Source organism: Protopterus annectens, chromosome 5.part1, assembly GCF_019279795.1.
Source record: "Protopterus annectens isolate FY-2018-M chromosome 5.part1, PAN1.0, whole genome shotgun sequence".
NCBI lineage: Eukaryota > Metazoa > Chordata > Ceratodontiformes > Protopteridae > Protopterus > Protopterus annectens.
The window spans coordinates 449,247,125-449,269,654 of NC_056736.1; the positions used below are offsets into that span (position 1 = coordinate 449,247,125).

Sequence of the window (22,530 nt, forward strand, 5' to 3'; positions counted from 1 at the left end):
AACACCATAGTCATGTGATACATAAACAGAGAGACACCAGGGGTCTTACCAAATGTGCAGGTTAGCACAAGAAGCATGAAACTTGGCAACCCAAATGAACATCATTGTCACTGCCACATGCATCTCTTTTCATGACTGTGCTATTGTACTCCCTAAGCTGCTCTGTGGAGTACCCACACAAATGGACTTTGAACAGAAATGTCTTCCAGATGATCACTCTTCAGTATGGCACTTCTCAGATAGTCTTGTTTGCATCACCAACCATCAGCTTCCTATGTTCTGCACCAGGGACCCTTGTCCCACAGCCTGGATGATGGATGTCTTTTCCTTTCAGTGGACAGGGAAATTCCTCTATGCTTTTCTTCCTCTGCCTGTTCTTCCAAAAATTCTTAAACATAAAGGAAGCACCCAAACTCCTTTTACTGGTGCCATTTTGGCCGAGGCAGCATTAGTTCCCTCCCCCCCTGCTATTTCATCTGGCAAAGGGAAATCACAGGAGAATTCCTCTTCAAAAAGATCTGATAACTCACCAAAAAGAATTGCTGCTCAACACAAGTAGTCATCCTCTCAACTTGATGCTTTGGATGATAGGATTTTAGTTCTTCAGACACCTCTTTTCTGAAGAGGTTCTTGAAGTCCTAAAATAGGCCAGGAGACCCACAGCTAGAAAATATTGCACTGGTAAATGGAAAAGGTTTTCTGTTGGTGCCACAAAGATGGTCAGGACCCACTCTTATCACAAGTTCCTGCTGTACTCCGTTATCTTTACGAGCTACTACTATCAGGTTTAGCCCACTTGTCTGTAAAAGCTCACCTGTTGGCTATCAGTACCCGCCTCCAACTTAGCCCTCCACTTGTGGCTAGGGTTAGAGGTCAAGCTTTTCCTCAGGGGAGTCCTTCATCTTAACTCACCTAGGAAACCGATCTCCCCCTTTGGGCTCTTAATTTTGTGCTAAGAATGCTTACAGTGCCCCCTTTTAAACCATCTTCCACATCTGTAAAATTCTTTGTTTGGTAAACTATCCTTCTGTTGGTTCTCACCTTTGCTGTGAGAGCTTCTGAGCTGTATGCTGTCATGGCCATTCCCCTTTTCTTATTTTTCACAAGGACAAGGTTACTATCCGGGCTAATCCATCTTTTATGTCTAAGGTAGTGAAAGAGCTGTCCTGGCTGTTCAACTTCCACTTTCTTTCCCAGTCCACAAAATAGGGTGGAAAGTTTCTTACATTTTCCGGTCAGTCACAGGCAACTCATATTTTATCTGTACAAAACTAAATCTTTCAGAAAGACTGACTGGCTGTTTGTATCGTTTGAGCCCTAAGCTGGGCTAGCCTGTCTCCAAACAAACTATTGCAGCTTGGTTCTCTAAGGCCTTCTGCTAACTCGCATTATGGTAAGACCTTGCCTTCCTGCCATAAAGCACATTCCACTAGGACAGTGGCTTCTTCACAGGCATTTCACAAAGGCGTAGACTCCATGTCTATCTTAGAGGCTGCCACTTGCTCCTTTGTTTACAACTTTACTAAACACTACAAGATTGATGCTTTCTGTATGTCCAGGGCAGCCTTTGCTTAGTCAGTTCTTTTCAGGCTGTTGGACAGCTCTTGTACTCCGTAGCCAACCACCCTTCTTTCCTCCTTCAGCTCTGGGAATCGCCCATATGTCAAGAATACTGCAACAGTGATTTCAGTCATGATGTAGTACAGTTATGTAAGAACTTACCATAAAAGTAGATGGCCCTACTGATTACTGTTGCAGTATTCCATCTTACCCTCCGTTCCCCTTTTCTACACCCCTCCTAGCTACCCAGTCTCCTCTGTCAGTAGGCTCCAGACCATTGGATTGGAGATGGTCTGAGGATCCATGTTTGTATGTCCATCTGTATACCCCAACACACACAAGCTGAAATCATGTGTTGGACATGTGACCTAGGGAAGGTATTTGGTACCCTGGCCGGATGACAGCGGTGGCAACCCATATGTCAGGAATACTGCAACAGTAATTGGTAGGGCATCATCTGTTTCAGTAAGTTCGTACACTGTACTTTGACAGGAAAACTTGCTGATACTGCATTTTTTTCATTCAGGTTAGGACTGAGGTGATTAGTAGAATTACAGCATTTTAAACTAATTTTGTATATTAAACATATCTGACAGAAATTTTTCATCAGTTTGATTTATTTCTCGTCTAATACTGTTTTAGGCTGTAGCCATTCACTTTGACTAAAACTAGCCCCTTTTGCTTTCACAAAATTACGTGAATTTTGTGCATGTATTTTGTGCTTGGAACTGTTACTGAAAATGTTATTTTATTCAGTACAGTCTTTAGAATAGTAACCCCTTGCAGAAATAGACTTTGGTTTGCTTTTGGCACCATTTTATACGTTAAACATTTCTGATGAGAATTTCCTTGTCTAATAATGTTTTAGGCTGTATCCGTTCATTTGGACTAAAAGTAGCTTTTGTTTTTTTGTTTTTTTTTTGTTTTTTTTTTTTTTTTGTTTTGTTTTTTTTTTTTTGTTTTGTTTGTTTTGTTTTTTTTTTTGTTTTGTTTTTTTGTTTTTAACAAAATCAGCAGACTTTTGTGCTTGCTCGTATTTTTGCTTTGATCAATGCTAATGAAAATACTATCATTTTTTCAGTGCAGTGCTCCTAATAGTATCCCTACAGCAATGGTCTTCAGATTGCTGTGTAGTGGAAGAATAGTGAAATTTGTTCATCATCTTACTGGGTTTGACTATGCAGCCAGTATTTTTAGGCTGTCTAGTTTCTAGTCCCCTGTCTTTATGAAACTTGGACCCCACCACCATCTTCCCCATCTGCACCTAAAAAAAAAATTAAAGAATTGATCAAAAATATGCCTCAGCGTATAGTTTGTGATTCTGCTTTAGCCTCCAGCAAGCTGACTGACTACTTATCTTTTGGTAACTCTAGGTCCCCTGGTATGGTTGTAGCACCACAACTGTGCCATGACACGAGGGTCAAACACATCCACTGAGGCTGTACCATTGCCTGCTACAGGTGTGGGAGAACCAAACTCTATAGGTGCAGGGGTCGTCAGGGGTTCAGAATCTTGTGCCAATTTTGATACCCCCCCCCCCCGAGGAAAAACTCACTAGTGTAGTAATGCCTAAAAGAGAGGACCCTCCGTGTGGTGAGGTAGCAGTCTGACTGGTGTTCCACCTGAAATGTTGGTTAAGAATAGGTCTGTGATGTATGCAGTAGTTATGGGTTGCATATGCAAGTTATGACAACTCCAATACTTACTCTCCCAGTCAGTGTGCTAAAGATCCTCGTTTTGAAGGAGATCTCGTGTCTGAGGACTTTGTGTCTCCGTTGAATTATCTGATTTGTCTGATGATGAACAGATGCAGGGACCCAAACAAATGTTCCACCCCTTTGATTCAAGCATTAGGAGAGGTCTTCTAGAAAACTTGTTCTCTGAGGCTTTGTCTCAGAAAGGGTTTATTAAGAAATCTTGGGTACCTGTGGTCTCGCCTGACCTCCATGCTCTTGTCTGCGGACCCCAGTTTGGTATCCCCAGTGACTTTTTTGCTAATAAGACCATGTCTTCTCTGTGCTTAGTTCCTCAGATTAACTAGGCAAAATGGCTAAAACTTGGGGAAAGTAGCTGGAGCAGTCCAGCATGGCAGCTTTTAAAGTGTTCAACTACCAGTGTCTTATGTGGAAGTTGCTTCAGATCTGGGGTGGGGAGCAACTCTAGGGAACCTAAAGATCCAAAGCCTGTGGTCTCCCTCTACAAGGCAGCAACACATCAACATCAAAGAGAAGACTGTTCTGATCTTGGTCCTTCAAGCCTTCATGTCATCTCTAAAACCAGGCCCTTTGAAACTGTACACAGGCAACACTACAGTTCTCTGGTATGTGAACAAGCAGGGGGAAACTTTCTTATTTACTCTGCAAATTAGCAATCCAGGCCTGGGAGATTGCTGTTCAGGCAAAGGTAATTTTGACAGCTGTTTATATTCCCTCAGCTCAAAAATGTTTAGGCAGACACCGTGAGCAGATCCATGACACAAACCCATGAATGGATGATCCACAGGGATGTGTTCCTGGACATTCTTCACTGATGGGGGTACTCCTCAATAGATCTGTTTGCTTCCCCTATGAACAGCCAACTTACAAAGTTTTGTGCTGGAGTCCCACGTCATCTGGTTTGGAAGGTGGATGCCCTGTCATTCTTTCAGAAGGGGATGTTTCTCTAAGCATTCCCCCCTTTCCCCCTAATTCTGAAAGACCTGCTGAAGATTCAGAAGGACGTACCATAAATCTTGACCCCCTTTTGGCAAGACAGCACTGGTTCCCTCTTCTGCAGTTAGCCAAGGGCAATCATCACAAGTTACCTCACAGGGTGGATCTACTTACACAGTACAACAATTCTCATATTCACCCACATTTAGTAACATTGAACCTGACATTGTGGGTGATGGGCTTTTGATTTCTTTTGGCACTTTTTCCCTGATCTGAGGACATGCTTCTAGTCCTGCAGGAGGCCAGGAAACCTAATAGAAGTAGCTTCTACTTGTCCAAATGGAAGAGGTCTTCCATCTGGTGTCTTAAGACACTAGATATTTTCAGTGGATATTACCCTAGTGCTTTCTTTGTGTGAGCTGCTTAAGGTTGGGACTGGCTTATTCTTCAGTTAAAGCCCATTTATCAGCCATTTCTGCACGTCTGCCTTTATCTCCCCCTTAACTTATAGACTAGAGTTCAGGCTTTTCTTAAATGTAGACCTAGGAAACCTGTTCCTCCTCCATGGGACCTAAATTCTGTTTTGGAAAAACTGACCTAGACTCCCTTTGATCATGCTGACTCAGCTTCCCTAAAATTCTGCACTTGGAAAACTGTGTTATTGGTAGCCATCCCTTCTTCTAGGTAAGTTCCAGAACTCCAAGCTTTTAATGGTGTCACAATCCTTTCTGATTTTTCACAAGGATAGGGTGTCTCTTCGCCCCAACCCCTTCCTTCATGCCTAAAGTTGTTAATGACTTGTTCCTCAACCAAACTATTCACTTACCCACCTTTTTCCCTTCTCCTCAAAACTCCAGTGAAAGGGTGCTGTACACCTTGGATGTACACAGACAGCTTAGATTCTGTTTGGATAAGACCAAATCCATTAGAAAGTCTGAACAGTTGTTTCCTTTCACCCCAGGGCACTGGCAAAACTTCTCTCTAAATACACAATTTCATATTGGATCTCTAGGGCAATTTCTTTTTGTTATGTCTCTCAGGAGAAAACTACTCCTTCCTCTGTTAAAGGCCCACTCCACTAAAGTGGTGGCTTCCTCTGGAGCCTTCTTTAAATGTCTGGACCATGCTTCTTTCCTGGAAGCAGCTACATGGCCCTCTGTCCATAAATTTAGAGAATACTACAAACTGGATTCTATCTCCAGATCAAGAGCAGGATTTGCTAGAGCAATTCTACATGGCTTTATGGAGACTTCTTGTGACCCCCCCCCTTCCCCACTTATGAGCTATGGTAGTCTCCCTTATGTTATGAATACTGCAACATGGGAGTAGGAGGACATGGAATAGTTGTGTAAAATCTTACCATAACCATGGATGTTCCTCTCTTCCATGTTGCAGTATTCTATCCCACCCTGCTTCCCCCTTGCTTCATGCTTTTCTTTGGCTATCACCTAATTGCCTCTTATCCTTGGACTGGTGTTCTGACTGGGGCATTCAGTTCTGAGGATGGTACATGCAGACGTCACTTTTATGGTCGACGTATGTTCTATGTGCAGTGTTGCACATGTCTTACAGTAGCTTAAGTCTTTGGTATACTTGCCAGACATTTGGGTCGCCTAGGCTGGGAACTCCCTAATGTTATGAGTACTACAACATGGAAGAGAAGGACATGTTATAGTAAGGTTTTACACAACTATTCTTTCTTCCTGTTTGACATTGAAAAAGGGTAATTACCATAGACTTTCTCCCATTGCTAGACCTGCTCACATAGTTTCAGGGGCAACTGGTGCACCTCATCTTGGAGAAACTTTTGTTGAGAGCCTGTATGATTCTAGCTTGACTATCTTTAGGCACTTGTTTCTTGATCTGCAGCAGGTATTAAGAGACCAGGTTATTCAAAAATCTTGTGTTTTCAAATTGATGTTTTTTCTGAGTGATGCCTAAATGGAAACAGAGGATCCATTGAGGTTAATATCCCTCTGGTCTTGAAGTAATGGTGTGAGCTACTTCAGAATGACTTAAGCATATATGTCCATTAAAGTGGATGTAGTGGCCATCTCTGCTTGTTTGCCAGTGGATCTCCCTCTTTCTTTGTTTGGTAAAACAGTTAATTGAAGGAGTATTGCATGTGAGATCCCCTCGCCAAACATATTCCTCCTTCATGATGTGTCAACTACGTTTTTCAAAAACTGGCCTTACCAACTTTTTGAATAGGCAGCTCATGATAATATTGTTTTTAATGTGGAAAACTCTTGTTTATTGTTCCGACATCTGCAAGGCAAGTTTCTGAGCTACAAGCTGTCATGGTGGGACAACCAGGGTGAAAGTGGTTTCAGTCTTCACATTTTATCCGTCTTTTTATCTCACTGAGTTCTTCCAGAACCTAAGTAAGAGAGATAGATGTTAGTTTATACCTTGGTTCTGCATAGGCTTTTCTGAGGCAAAGAAGGGTCAACCTGTTTCTAAGCAATTCATTGCTTATGGGTTGCCTTTTGGCATTTTTGTTGCACCCACCATGGCCAATCAAGTGCAGGTAAGATAAAGGCACATTTTTTTTTTTTTTTACCAAGGCCTGTTCCTAATCAGTGACATTTTTGAAAGGAGTGAACTCTAAGTGTTCTAGAGACAAGCAACTTGATCCTCCATCCTTACCTTCATGAAGGGCTACAAATTGGTTAATTTTCTAGATCCAGTGCAGGCTTTGTGAGGACCCATTTCCAGGTACTCCTGTACTCTTATTCTTCCTCATCTCAGGTTAGGTAAGCTTTAGGAATCTACTCATATGCCAGTAAGACAGGATGTTTGTTGAACATAGTATGTTTGTGTGTCACTTAACTGTAACAATAGATGTTTGTAGAATGCTGCTTTACTGGCGGCCTCCTGCCCGTTCCCCTTTTTGTTGAGTGTATATAATTGGTTGTAGGTGGTGCCGTTGAGTTTGGTTCAGCCTTTTTGTGTGTCTTTTTACTTTTTGCAGTTATTTTGTTTCTAATACCATGACAGGAATGGACCCCATTCCTAGGTAAGAGTACGATTAAAGTTCATGAAATTAGAATTTCAGTCTTTGATGTCAGCCAGAAGTGCTCTTTGCACCCACCCGCACTGTATCCAGTAATGACTCCTGCAATTCATATGAGGTTACTTGTATTGGTAACATATGTAATTACGATTGTAGATTATTTTCTACAAGACCCATTGCTTCTACTACTGTTTTAACTGTCTGGGTATCTTTCTTCCACGTAGGTTCATAGGTAAGTACTAGGCTATCTGCCCGAGGACATTTATAAGCCTAGCCAGTGTGTCGGCTTTTGCTGCCCCATTGATTAATTAACTGATCCTCTGTCAAGCAGAGCCAATGAAGTGATCCCAGGGGTGTATTTTCTGTTACCCATCCACTCGTCAAGGTTTCTCTTGAAGATTGTTAGTGACGGGCTCTGCCTAATGTAGTTTGGAATTTTGTTCCAAAGCATGGTGAGTCTCTGTGACAGGAATCTATCCCTCCAGCATGTTCTATTTATTGTTGTGGCGAGGTTTAGCTCACTAGAACACGTGGCTGGCAGTGACTTTAATTTCTTTAGGTGGAGCATGTCCATCAATTCTGAGTTGGACATGGCTTTGTAAGTCAGGCAGAGATCACCTCTGAGTAAGCGATATGCCACTGAGTACAGCCGGAGTTATTTCAGTTGGGCTGCATAGGACATATGTTTGAGGCCAGTAATCCTTTTGGTGAGGTACTTTTGTGGTCTTTCCAGCTGTTGAAAGTGTCTTGTGAGGTACATCCCAAATGGGGCATTGTACTCTATGATGGGTCTGATGAGTGATGAGTAGAGGGGCACTATAACCTCTTTATTTCCAGATGCAAACCCTTTAGTAATTAGATGGGCAACATAGAAGGATTTCCTAACTACTTTGGCAGTATGATTGTCAAAGGAGAGATTACTATCTACCTGGGTCCCCAGATCTCGTATGACCTTTTCTGTTTTAAGGGGCATTGCTCTCATTTCTGCCTGCACATCCTGATATTTGACGACTTTGTGTTTCTTTGTACACAAGACAGTGTAGTCACTGGGTGTGGCTATTTCAGTGATCAGTGCTACTTTTGTCTTTTTTGTGGACCACTATATCTGGTTTTCTAGCATCTATCTTTTGAACTGTTTGTAATTGGTGATCCTATGTCTCTGTGGCATTTGGTATGGAACAGTAGATGTTCACAATGGTTGTTTCATCTGCCCTCCCTGTTGGACTCTTTAAAACTTAAAGGATCCTATAGGTGAGTGTGAGGGGCTGTCATGGTCGGATTGGTTCTTCACCCTTATAGTCAAACAGTGGGTGGAGTTCTGAGGTTTGACAAACTGCCACGGGGAAGGTAACAGGACACTACTTCCTATATGCTAGCAAGGCAGTATGCTCTGTGAACATTTACTATTACTGGTAAGTGGGACTTGCACAACTGTACTTTGTGAAAGTTGCTCATTTCTGGGATGGCATTCTCTTCTAGCAAAGCTTATCTGTCTGCATTCTCTGGCTCTACCACTACCTTCTAGTTTTGAGGTCAAACTGTTTTTGGTAGACACCCTAACACATCAGATCACCAAGGAGAGCCATTCCCCCATTCTTAGGACCATTTTCCAGGTACTCCTGGACATGTATCCTTCCTCCTCTCAGGTTAGGTAAGCTTTAGGACTTTACCCATATGTCAGTAAGGCAGGGTGTTTGTTGAACATAGTATGGTTATTCCCACCTTTTTCTCATTTTCCATAAGGAGAGAAATTCTCTTAGAAGTAACACTACCTTCTGTGAGATTTCTTGAAATTGGACCATCAGTTTACCTACCTTCTTTCCCCTTCTCTTCAAAGCAAAGCAGAGAGAATGTTACATTCATTAAGTGCAAACTGACATCTCAGATATTTGGAAAAATCAAAAGTGTCAGGAAGTCTGACCAGCTTTGTGTTTTTTCAGGCCAAGTGCTTGGGTTTTTCAGTTTCCAAACTGGCTACTTCAAACTGGATTTCTAAAGCTGCTTCCTTTTACTGTTCTTTCCATGGCAGACAGCCCCAGGTCCCATTTAAAGCCTCTTCCACTAGAGCTGTAGCCTCTTTTGGGATTTCTTTAAGGTTATGGGTTTTAGATATGCCGTTGAAGGAGCAACTTGGTTTTATGTTCACATTTTCACTAAACATTACAAAATTGAAGTTTCTAAGACTAGAGCAGGGTTTGCTAGGTCTATCCTCCAGGGACTACTTGCTTCAGCCTTCCTCCTTTTTTTCATAAACTGCTTTAGGAATCTCTAATCTGTTAGTAATAGGGCAACATATGTACCTCCTGACCCCTTTGGGTCTTGCATCAGATGTATAGTGCAAGAGGAAGGGGGGCCCAGGCTTTGGTATGCTGGCCTTACTTGTGGGTATATTTGGTAAGACATCCCCATCTGTTACTGCTGTAACAGTGATCAGTCAGACCTTGACTGTTATGCAAGTTCTTACACAACTGCACTATATTTACATACAGTCTTCTGGTAGACTACTTTGTTGCTGAATTTTTCTTCTACTGCTTAAGTAGTCAAGCAGAGGCATTCTTCTATACCTTCTGTATAGTTTGTATTTGTTTAAATTGCTGCAGATGCATGAGGTTTCATTTGCTGACTGTATTTCTGACATTACTTTTGTTTTATTGATGTAGACGATCATCGACTTGCTCTTCTCGTGTCACAGGCTGCAGGCAGTCAGACTGCTAGGGAGCTTCTAACAATGCAGTTAGTAGACTGGCATGGTTTGCAAGCAGACAGCTTTATTCAAGAAGAAAGGCTCCGTATATTGGCACTACTTTCAGCAAAACCAGTAAGTATAACTGCTACTGTTGAGATGATATGGGTAGTAGTGCTTTGAGTTTTGTACTGATGATGTGGCCAAGCTTTGTATGAATGGATAAGTATCAGGGTGTTAGTGTACTGTAAACAGATGAGTACCATAATGTCAGTATGAAAGCTCTAGATTAGTTAAGTAAGGTGTAGCCGAAGAAGCAAAATAGAAATGTTGGAAGAATTCTAGAAATATATTGCAAGTAATTGCACTGGATTTAGCCTTGAGTACTTAATGCATGATTTCACTTTTTGTCCCCTTCTTTGGCAGGTATGGCAGTCTTCTAAAAACTACATTAACGTGTGTTCAAAACTGGACTGGAAACGCTGCTTGGCAGTTCATTTGTGGTATATGCTTCCACCTACTGCTTCTATTGCCAGTGCTCTTAAGATGTATGAAGAGGCTTTTCAGGTAAATGTCAATGAGATGTGTGGTAGGAAGTGTGCATGTGGAGTAATGGGTATATGAAATGTAAATGTTCATCGTGTTACACTGCTGCAGTCATTACACTTGGGTTATCCTGCTGTCAGGCGGTCCCGCAGTCGGCCAGAGTTCCAAAGTCTTGGTCCGGTGTCGGTTGCTGTCACCTCCTCCCTGACGTCAGTGCAACAGGGGTATATAAGATGCAGCCGACGCCATTTTCTTCAGTCTTTCTTGCCGCGCGGTGCCTGAAGCAAAAGCAGTTTGCAAGTGCCAGTTGGCTGTCTCCTGAGATTTTCATTCCGAATCCAGAACCGAAGTCTTCTACAAAGCTAATTACCCCGTTGGGGAAAGTTTTTCTTGCCTCAGACCGATGTCAGTAAAAGTTAATAACTGTATTTCTTGTGGGAAGCAAATACCTCATAAGGATTTCCATTCCTATTGTATCCCATGCCTAGGCCCTGACCACGACGTTACTGGTTGTCGGTTTTGTGCTAGGTTTAACAAGCGCACTATTAAACGTCGGTTTGATTTTGCCCGACATTATTTTGGTAGAAAATTCAATTATACCATGCCGTCGGAACTTCCGGCGACCGGAATACACAAAAAGCGCAAAGACAAGGATAGGCATCCGAGGCCTAAAACTGACTATGAAGCCTCTTCTAGGCCAGTCACCGGTTCTCTGGTTTTCAGCGAGGCGCCTTCGCAGCCCCTGACAACCGCTTCTGTAGAACCACAAGCCGCCTCTGACTCCCACGTGGAGATGGCTGGGCCTTCGGACACACAAGCTCTTCAGCCTACCGAGACTAACCTTTCAGAGGGATCCAGAGTAGCTGAACAAACCCACAGCTACAGAGGGTGTCTTCAGACCTACTCAGTTAAGCATTAAACCCTTAGCCAAGTCTAAGCCTCCTTTAAAGTCAAAGAAACAAATACAGCATTCTCCAGGACAGGCCTCCATGCCTAAGAAACAAATGCTCAAAATGGCCGAAGACCTAATTACTCTGATCAGGGGGTCCCATCCCCCTCCTGATAAAAGGCCTAGACAGGATGCAGACTGACTCATCCGACCAGGTGTCCATCTCTTCTGATTCATCCTCAGACCTAGGATACTCTTTACCCCCTTATGAGGATTCTGATGCTGAGGAATCAATTCCATCAGCCTCACTGCCTGAGGACTACTCCTTTAGGGAAACACTACATACCATGAGGGAGCATTTCCACTGGGAAGGCCAGGATTACTCAGAATCCAAGAAAAGGCTCAGAGACTTCCTTTTATTACCTCAACACAGACCCCTTGCTAATCCGCCAGTGTTAGATATTGTGGATGATGTGTGTACTGAATCCAGCTTAAATCCTGATTCCTTACCTCCAGCCCCCGTTAAACCTGACAAATACTACAGAGTCCCTGACTCTCTCATAAATTTCTGTATAAAAGCCCTGTCGCTGACCCTGAAACTATTTCTCAGGGAACCAAAGGAGTTAAGGCCTCATCAGCCAAGAATCCAGTTCCCTCTGACAGAGATTCCACAGCATTAGACAGATGGGGAAAGAAAGTATACACGTCTGCAACTTTAGCAATGAGAGCCTTAAATTGCCAGTTTCACATGCTGAAATATCAGCAATTTTTACTGTCTCAGTTAAAACAAAAAAATGCTTCCAGAATCAGATCCTCCTAATTTTAAAGAAATGCAGAATTTATTGCATGCAGCTGAACAAGTGGGAAAGCATACTTTGCAATGTGGTTTCGATTCTCTAGAGGCCTCCTGCAGAGCAGCAGTTACAGGCTCTGTCATTAGAAGACATGCTTGGTTAAAAGAACATACGTTACCAGATCATGTTAAAGCAAAATTATTGGATGCACCTTTGCAGCAGGATGTGTTATTTGGAATTAAGGCAGAAGAGGTATTAAAGAAAATGGAGGATAAGGCAAAATCTATGCAAATGGTGAAGGATTTCTTAAAGGTTCAGCCTCCTAGATTTAGCAGAAACTGGCCAAATAAGAATTGGTAGTTTCCAATTACAGACAGACCTCAAAGGGGAAGATGCTGACGTCCAAGAGGTAGAGGTCAAACACAAGGTCCTTACAGGCCTCGACAATGGGTTGCATCAGGCCAGAAAGAAGGGGAAGACAGGCCACAACCATATAAAAAGCAGCTCCAATGACTTCCCACTACAGCTGCCAAACAAATCCTTCTTGGCAGCCCCCTTGGGAGGAAAACTGGCACTCTTCTACCACAATTGGCAAATGATCACCAAAGACAAATGGGTTCTCAACATTGTATTTCAAGGTTACAGGTTCCACTTTCTCACACTGCCAAGGTTAAAAGGAATGCCAAATCTGCCACCAAATCAATGGGCAGAGACTCGAAAACAAATTACAGCTCTCATGGATATGAGAGCTATTCAAAAGGTACCATCACAGGAGCAAGGACAAGGATTTTACTCAAGACTCTTTCTGGTACCCAGAAAGGACAAAGCCTGGAGGCCCATTCTAGATCTTTCATCTCTAAACACTTACCTGGATGTTCCGAAATTCAAAATATTGACATTACAGCAGCTTCTTCCCATGCTGGGCAAGAAAGCTTGGCTCGTGACTTTGGACCTCAGAGGCATACCTGCATGTCCCTATCAGACAAAACTGCAGAAGATACCTCAGATTCATAGCTGGTTCAATGCACTACCAATTCTCTGCACTGCCCTTTGGCTTATCTACTGCGCCCAGGGTCTTCACAAAGTGCCTGGCACCAGTAATTGCATTTTGCAGACAGAAAGGAATTCAAATTTATCCGTACCTGGACGACTGCCTGATTCAAGCAGAGAGCAAAGGACATTCTTCTAAAGCATTTGGCGTTTGTAAAAAAAGTTAAGTTGCCTGGGGTACACAGTAAACGAAAAGAAATCAAAACTAGTGCCCTCACAAGAGATTATATTCCTGGGTGCCAGCTTGAACACAAAGGCCCAGATGGCTTATCTCACGCCAGACAAACAAGGACAACTGACTCAATATTTTCAATTGATGGCAACAAAGACCCAGCTCCCTGCAAGAAAAATTCTGCAGGCCTTGGGTTACATGGCATCCTGCATACTACTAATTCCATATGCCAGACTGCATATGAGGAAACTACAATGGTACCTAAAGAATGTATGGTCTCAACACTGTCAAAGTTTGGAAACGGTTATACCACTAATCGCTTGCCTTCAACAGGAGTTTCAATGGTGGGCTCAAGCTTGTCACCTCAACAAGGGACAGCCTTTTACATAACCCACAGCCAGGCAAACACTGACAACAGATGCATCGGATTACGCCTGGGGAGCACACATGGCAGGCAAATGTATTTCAGGGCACATGGACCACAGAACAAAGGCATCCTCACATCAAAAAGAGATGCTAGCTGTACAAAATGCGATTTATAGCTTTCAAGGACCTGCTGCAGCCAGTACAACTACTACTAAAGACAGACAACACAATTATGTGGTACATAAGCAAGGGGGCACTCACTCCTACCCCCTATGCAGACAAGCTATGACCTTATGGAACACAGCTATAAACCTTCAAGTTCATCTGCAAGCGCAATTCCTGCCAGGAGAGAAAAACACACTGGCAGACGACTTAAGCAGAAACATGGATCCCCACGAATGGGAGTTTAATCCACAAATATTCAGAATGATAACACAGAAATGGTGGAGCCCGGACATAGATCTGTTTGCATCCCCAAAAAACTGCCAGCTACAAAAATTCTGCCCAAGGAGTTACCATCCACAAGCATGGAAAGTTGGATGCCCTCTCATTCAGCTGGAGGTAACCTACAAGTATACGCTTTCCCACCACTAACTCTCCTGCCAAAGGTACTCCTAAAAGCCAGGCAGGAAGAGCCAAAGATGATCCTGATTGCACCAGACTGGCCACGCCAGCACTGGTACCCAATCTTAAGGAGCTTAGCACAAGAACCACCCTGGATTTTGCCTCAAATCCCACATCTTCTGACTCAGCACAACAAACGAATACTACACAGCCAGCTAAAGACCTTAAACCTAGCTGCATGGAAGATTCTTTAGTCAAGCAAGTAATGCCTCTCTCCAAAGCTGTTATGGATGTCATTCTGGAGGCCAGAAGGCCTAGTACCAGGAAAGCCTATTCGGATAAATGGAGGAGATTCTGTGCCTGGAACCAAGCTCACAGCCTTGACCCTCTTGTCCCAAACATTCCTCAGATACTGCAATACTTAACTGAGATGCTGGACAAAGGACTCTCCTTCTCATCCATCAAGATCCACGCCTCTGCCATCTCTGCTCATTACAACACTGATCCACCAATTTTCTCTAATCCTCTGTTAAACCAGTACCTCAGAGGGGCTAAAAACATAAGACCGCCCCCTAGAGCACCTACTCCAGCTTGGGACCTCAACTTTGTTTTGGAGAAGCTAACTTTACCCCCTTTTGAGTCAGCCAACACAGCAGAATTAAAATATATCTCTTGGAAAACTGCTCTGCTCCTGGCAATAGCATCAGCACGAAGAGTTTCAGAATTACAGGCACTAATGGCAGTGGAACCTTTCCTCATTTTCCACCAGGGCAGGGTGTCTTTACGAACTAACCCTACCTTTATGCCAAAGGTGGTATCCAGTGTGGCCCTAAACCAAACTATTCTCCGGCCAACTTTTTATCCTAAATCAAAGGATAAAGGGGAGAGACTACTGCACTCTTTGGACATTCACAGGCAGTTACTCTTCTACTTGGACAAAACCAAAGAATTTAGCTGAGCATGTTAAGACAAGGATTTTGGATGCTCCTTTGATCTGATGTGTTGTGTTGTTAAGCCTGTGAAGCAGTTTTGGAAAATGGAGAGGACAAGTCTATGCAACTGTTAAAGATTTTTGAGGTTTTGCCTCCAAGTTTAGTAGGAAATTGGCCTACTAAGGGAGACTTATCATGTGCCTATAAGACTAAGTTGCAAAGTATCTATGCTTTTTTGGAAAATTTCAATTATCATTTCTCTCTCTGCCCCTTTGGCTTATCTATCATGCCTCAGTATCTCATGCTGTCTTGCTTCAGTGATAGCTTACTCAGGCTAAAAGGAATCTAAATCTTATCCTTACTCTGGACGCACTGCCCGATCACAAGCTCAAGAAAAGGAAGACCTTCTACAGCATTTGATATGTCATGAAAAAGCAAGGAGTTTCCAGGGTACCCCAGAACGAATAAATAAGTCCAGTCACCAAGACTCTCAAGACATGTGCTTTCTGGGTGACAGCAGCCTAGAGCAGCCTTTAATGGCCTTTACAACCCCCGGACAAAAAGTTACTTCCATCCACTATCTCTTCAGTTCGCCTTAGGGTTCATGGCATTCTTGTTCTGTGCTTTGTGCCAAACTAACTGCATATGAGGAAGCTACAATGGTATGAAAAAAACACATGGACACAGCACTGCCAGGATTTGGACACCGTCATTCAAATAATCAAAAAGGAATTCAAGGAATTTTTGTGGTGGGAACAGGAAACAAACCACCAAACAGGGGATTTCTCGGACCCGCAGTCAGAGAGGTCAGATTCTAAATCTACAGATGCCCCAGACATTGCTTGGGGAGCTCATTAGTCTGGAAAGTGGATAAACACAAGTGGCCTGCCAGACTACAGCATCATCATGATATCAACATGAAGGAGATGTTAGGTATCCAGTTGTATTAATGGCTGATTTTAAGCAGACAAGCCAGGGCAGGTGTTACAATTTTAACAAAGGATTTTCAGAAAATCTGTGCAATTATTGGTAGAATATGCTGCAGGAGCACAGCGAAAAGCTATTTCAAAACAGACTATTTCAAAATGGATAGGACATTTATTTATTTATTTATTTATATTTGTTGACCGGGAGTGTCCGACTGGACATTGGTCCATTTTCAGCAGAGGCCTGGGGAGAAAAGCTCCACAGTTAAAATAAACAGTAGTTACATTGGATTACATAGCGATTAACAATTTACATAGCAATTACTTGCAACATATTTACAGATGAACATAGTACATCAGTAGACAACTAGAATCTTTATCTGTGAAGTACATAACAGACATTAACAAATGTTAAAATAAGAATTTCCCGCTGTATAAGTACTAGGCTTATGAGCATCTGAGCTTGCTATAATCAAGGCAGTTAGTGGAGTGGAAAGAAAGGTAGTGGTTGGATGGGGTGGGTGATATTAGAGTGTGAGTTGCAAGGGCATAGCCAGCATGTTTTTAGGTGCGTTTTTAGTAAAGTTTTGAAGTGGGTGCATGATGGTACGGAGGTAATTATGGGTGGGAGGGAGTTCCATAATTTGGCTATGGTGCAGGAGAATAGTGCTTCACCAGCAGAGTTATTGGCTTTAGTGATCTGCAAGTGATTTTTGTTGCTGGATCTTAGTGGTCTGGTGGTGCGATAGGGTTGGAGTAGATTCTGGAGGGATGGGACATTTAGTGGATGGTTTACTAGTTTGTGGGCGAGAGAGTTGATACCACTGAAGGAGGTGAGGGAGTTCAAGCCATCCCAGTTCAGCAAGTGAGAGACGGTGGTGACTACGGTGGGATGCCCCTGTGGCAAATTTGGCAATTTTGTTGTAGCAGGTCTCTAGCTTGTTTAGATTGCATTGCCTTAGGTTGGTATATATTGGAGAGGCATAAAGTAGGGTGGAGATAAGGTGGGAATTTGCTATTGAAATCTTTGCTGCTTTGGTGAGAAGATACTTATTTCTGTATAACGCTCCTGGTTTTTTGTGGACTTTTTTTATGGTCATGGATATGTGAATGTCAAATTTTAGTTTGTCTATTTCCACTCCTAGCAATTTGGTGTGTTCAGTTGGGTATATAGTGGTGTCTTTTGCTGTGATGTTAAAGTGAGAGTTGTTTTGAGTATGTTTGGTGGGTTGGAAGATGAGTAGTTTAGTTTTGTTTGGGTTGAGTATTAATTGGGCATCGGATAACCAAGTTTCAACAGAGGAAAAGGCTTCCTGTGTGACTTTTTGCAGTTTGAGTAGGGACTGGGCTGAGCAGATGATGTCGAGTCATCTGCGTATTGTATGAGTGTGCCATGTGTGGTGGCAGAGGCTAGATTATTTGTGAAACCAGAGAAGAATAGGGTTCCAAGGATGGATCCTTGGGGAACCCCTATGGAGACAGGTAGTTGGGGAGATGTCATTCTGCCATACAACGGATTGTTGGCGGTCAGACAGGTAACTCTGAAACCAGTTGGTGACTGATTGTGAGAAGGATAGGTTATTAAGGACAGAGATAAGTTGTTTGTGTGGGACCATGTCAAATGCTTTAGATAGGTCTAGGAAAGTAGCACAGGAGAGATACCATTGTTTTTATGCTGAAGGATAGTGTTAGTAAAGGAGATAAGGCAGTGGTGGTGTTGGTCGGAAACCATGTTGAGTATTGGAAAGGAGGTTGTTAGTAAGGAGGTAGTCTGGGACCTGAGAGTGTATAGGTTCATAGGTTCATACTAGGCTATTTGCCCTAGGGCATTTATAAGCCTAGCCAGAATGTGTTTGGCTTTCGCCACCCATTTTAAATTTATTTTGCTATGCCCTTTTTCGAGGTTAGTATACTGTGCCTCTATCTAACAGTGACACAGAAGTGATACCCGGGGTAAACCTACGATCTCCCATCCACTCATCAAGATTCCTCTTGAAGAGAGTCAATGAGGGACTCTGCCTAACCTGGACTGGGATTTTATTCCAGAGTGAAGGGAGCCTCTGGGTTATGAATCTGTCCCTCCAGCATGTCCTATTTATTTCAGTGCTGAGGTTCAAGTCTCTCGGCGCATAGCTCGATGGGATTTGGATTTTCTGAGGTGCAGCATGTCCATTAATTCGGGTTGGACATGGCTTTATACGTCAGGCACAGATCGCCTCTGAACAGGCGGTATGCCACTGAGTAGAGCTGGAGTTTCTTTAACCGGGCAGCATATGGCATCTGTTTGAGCCCTTTGATCCTCTTGGTGAGGTACTTTTGGGGTCTTTCCAGTTGCAGGTGTCTGGTAAGGTACATCCCAAAAGGGGCATTGTACTCAATTATGGGCCTGATGAGGGATGAGTAAAGAGGCACGATGACCTCCCCTGATCTAGATGTGAATCCCTTCATGATTAGGTGGGCTATATAAAATGTTTTTCTAACCACTTTGGCCATGTGGTTGTCAAATGAGAGATTGCTATCAACTTGGGTCCCCAGGTCCCTAATTACTTCTTCTGTACTTAATGGATTTCCACCTATGTGGTAATTTGTGGTCACTTTGTTTTTGCCAAAGGGGATGACTGTACACTTTTTGGCATTTAGCTTGAGGCCATGGCACTGGCACCAGTTGTCTGTTTCGATGAGGCCCTTTTGGAGGATGCTTGTGTCGGCTGGAGAGTCTATTATGGCACCCAGTTTGCAGTCATCTGCGAACTTGGTCAGCCACAGTCCTTCCGTGTTGGCCTGTACCTCCGAGAAATATATACCGAACAAGAGAGGTCCCAGGACTGAGCCTTGTGGGACACCACTTGTAACTGGTTTGGAGTCTGACATGGCTCCAGCAATTCTAACCATGTGGGTTCTGTCCTTGAGCCAGTTTGCAATCCATCTAGTGACATAGGGGTTTATATTTAAGCTGGTGAGCTTATCTATAATGCCCGAGTGGGGTATTGTATCGAAGGCTTTTGCGAGGTCCAGGTAGGCTGTGTGGACCACCTTCCCTCGTCAATGGCCTTGGTGACTGTTTCAAAGAAATCAACCAGGTTTAAGAGGCAGGATCTGCCCTTAACAAAGCCGAACTGGGTAGGATCCAGTGTTTGTAGGTCCCCAATATCTTTATTTATGAGGTCCATGATGATCCTTTCCATAGCTTTGCAGACCAAGCTAGTCAGGCTTATGGGGCGATAGTTTCCAGGATCCGTTGAGGCACCACCTTTATGGAGAGGGACCACTGTTGCTGTACGCCACTCTTTGGGCACATATCCTGTAGTAAGGCTGAGATTGAACAGTAGCTTTATGTTTGGGTTTAGCTCTTCTTTGAGTTCATGTAGGACGCAGCCCGGGACACCATCTGGTCCCATTGATGCTGTGTTTTTTGCTTTGGAGAGGGCGGCTCTTACCTGAGTATCTGAGATGTCAGGGGGGCAGCACTCTGCTGGGATAGATATTTGCCCTTTTGGTGGGGAGGGGGTGGAGAAGTTTGCACTGAACCTGTCAGCTAGGATGTTGGCAATGTCTCTGGGTTTGGTGTATTTTTTGTCATTTTGGACCAATTCTGAGCATATCTGGGAATTACCACCCAGGTTCCTAACATAACTAAAGAAAGCCTTGTGATTATCCTTGGTGTCCTGTGCAATTTTTCTCTCAAAGCTGGCCTTAGACAATTTTATGTGTGCCCGTAGTTTTTTGCTAATACTGATCAGTGATGCCTTCCGTTTTTGGGATTTTGCTTTATCATTTAGTAGCTTCCTCCTATTGTATAGTTTGTTTATGGCTGGGGTCCACCAGACAGGACGTCTGCCTTTGGAGGATTGGGTCTTGGTTTTATTTGGGATCGCATGATCCATGCATTCCTGTAGGTGTTCATAGAATGCATTTATAAAGGATTCTGCGGTCTGGGCCGTATTTTCCACAGGCCCGGGGGCTTTGAAGGATTCCACCTCAGTTTTGAGGAGTGTAAAATTTGCTTTATAGAAGTTTTTCACTGTGGTTTTCTGGGCAGGGCGTGGGGTCGGGATGTGAATATCCAGTGAGATTAGTTTATGGTCTGATCTTACCAGTGAGGGATACACTTCTGGTCTGGAGCATAGAGTCCCCATGTTGGTGATGGAGTGGTAACAAGTTGTTCCATAGCATTTGAGTTTATAAATTCTAGGAACCTTTGGGCTAGGGTGTTGGAGCTAGAGTAATGCTCCCAGTCTATGTTTGGGTAGTTGAAGTCGCCCAATATAATGGTGTTTGGAGAGACCTTCATATTTTCCAGTGTTCTCAGGAAGGCTGAGTGGGGTTCCTGGGTTTGGGAGGGTGGTCTGTAGCAGGCTATAAACTGGAAGGCAGTTTTACCCACTGTTAGTTGCACATGGATAGTCTCTGATGCTTCGTGCTTTGCCACCAACCTGGAGGTGTGGGTATCTTTGATGAATATCGATACTCCCTCCTTTTGTGGTTCGGTCCAAGTTTTGGGGCGAAAAGCATGGTATGAGGTATAACCTGGTAGTACTGGGGTGCTCTCGGAGCCCTGAACCAGGTTTCTGTTACTGCACAGATATCTATGTTCTCCATGCTAAGGAGAGTTTCGAGTGCATGCATCTTGAGGTTTAGACTTCTGGCGTTGAGCAGCATTACTCTTAGTTTCTTATCCCTTGTGATACCTATGGAGGTGGGTTTGTCTTTTGAGCCTTGCCTAAAAAAGGCACTATGGGGGTAGCAAGAGACTTTGCCAATATCCGAAAGCCCAGGGGTGACAGGTGCAAGCCGTCCCTAGCGAAGCATCGTGGCTTGTCGAGCATATCATCCCAAGCTGACAGGCATTGGATCCCCTTTGAATGACACCAGTACTTAAGCCAATTGTTGAAATTGATCATCTTGTCTTCATATTGTGGCATCATTCTTGGTGAGGGTAAGATGCTACTCAAGGTCAGGGTCATACCGGCCTGGGCTACATGCTCAGAGAGCTCCTTTATGTCTCTTTTCATGTAGTCCAGGGAGGTACGTCTCGGGTCATTCACACCAGCATGGACAATGACTGAGTCATATTTGTACTTGCCTTGGAGTGACCTGAGTGCTTGTGTTATGTGGCGGATCCTAGCACCCGACAGGCTGCTCACCGTGACCCTCTCATTGTTCAGCCTGGTGAGCGGGATGTCAGTGTGCCTGACGATAGTCACCTATTACAAGTGTATCAGGTGTGTTGTTTAGTCTTAAGGGCTGTAACTGTTTGGCACACTGGCTTTGTGAGATATGTGTTGCACGTGTTTTGTTTTGGGGTAGCGGCTGCTTGGGTGTCTGCTTTGGAGGTGTCTGCTGCTTCGGCAGATCTTTATTTAGAGCATCTCTCTAGTATTTTGGAGAGTGGAGAGAGAATAGCTATGAGGCGGTAATTGGTTAGTTCTGTGGAGGGGAATTATATGTGATACTTTCCAAAATGTGGGAACATAACTTTCTGACAGAGATCGGTTAATCAAGATGGATACTGGGTAGGCCAGAGCATCAGCTGCGATTTGTAGGTATTCACTTGGGAGGTTGTCTGCTGCTAATTTGGTGGGTTTATGTTTAGTTAAGAGTTTTTTTATGTTGGAGGTAGGTACAGGAGAAAAAGAGAAGGCAGTGGGGAGATTAGTAGTTGAAGGTGCGGGTTGGAGGGGAGGGGGGGTTGTGTTGTTTAGCTAGTGATAGTATGTGAAGTGTGTATTGAATGAGGTAGCAATATTTTCTGAGGAGTGAGGGATGTTAGGAGGAGGGGTAATGACTTTACCTGGGTGGAGGATGGAGTTTATGGAGGACCAGAATTGTTTGGGGCTGTGTTCGGAGGAGTCTAGGGCAGACTGGTAGTATTGGAATTTGTCCTGTTTTATTAGCTTTTTGACTCTATTGTGTAGTTCTAGGAATTTCTGTCTAGTCGAGGGGGGTCTTGGTTTTGCGCCAGTGCTCCCAGGCTTTATCCCTGTTTTTCATTTCTGACTTAGTGGTTTTCTGTAGCCATGGGGAGGGTTGTGCTTTGATTCTGGAAAGTCTTATGGGGGCATGGTAATTAAGGATGCTCAGGAAGGTAGTATTAAAAAATTAAACTGCGTCATCAAGACTGAGGTACTTTAGAGGATGCCAGTTACATTCTTTGAGGGATGAGAGAGATGTGAGTGGGTTAAAGTTTATTTTTTTTACGTATCTGACGGTAGATGACAGGTTTAGCGTGGTATAGGTATTTTTTTAGTAGGAATGTTGGGGAGTGAGCACTGAGGCGATCTGATGAGCAGCCTGTTATATATGACTGGGGGCTCTTACTGACTAGTATCCAATCCAGGGTAGTGTGCTTGCTGGAGTTTTTATTTATCCTGGTTGGCGACT

The 22,530-nt window shown here is 43.5% G+C and overlaps 1 protein-coding gene across 1 annotated transcript in view; it reads left to right on the forward strand.

Moving 5' to 3' along the window:
- The window catches only part of NUP98 (nucleoporin 98 and 96 precursor), a 1,998,548-nt gene that overhangs the window by 1,830,245 nt on the left and 145,773 nt on the right, over positions 1 to 22,530 (forward strand). Inside the window, exons 21-22 of the mRNA XM_044072823.1 lie at positions 9,888 to 10,045; positions 10,337 to 10,477. Coding sequence (XP_043928758.1) covers positions 9,888 to 10,045; positions 10,337 to 10,477 — 299 coding nt within the window. The remainder of the gene's footprint in view (positions 1 to 9,887; positions 10,046 to 10,336; positions 10,478 to 22,530) is intronic.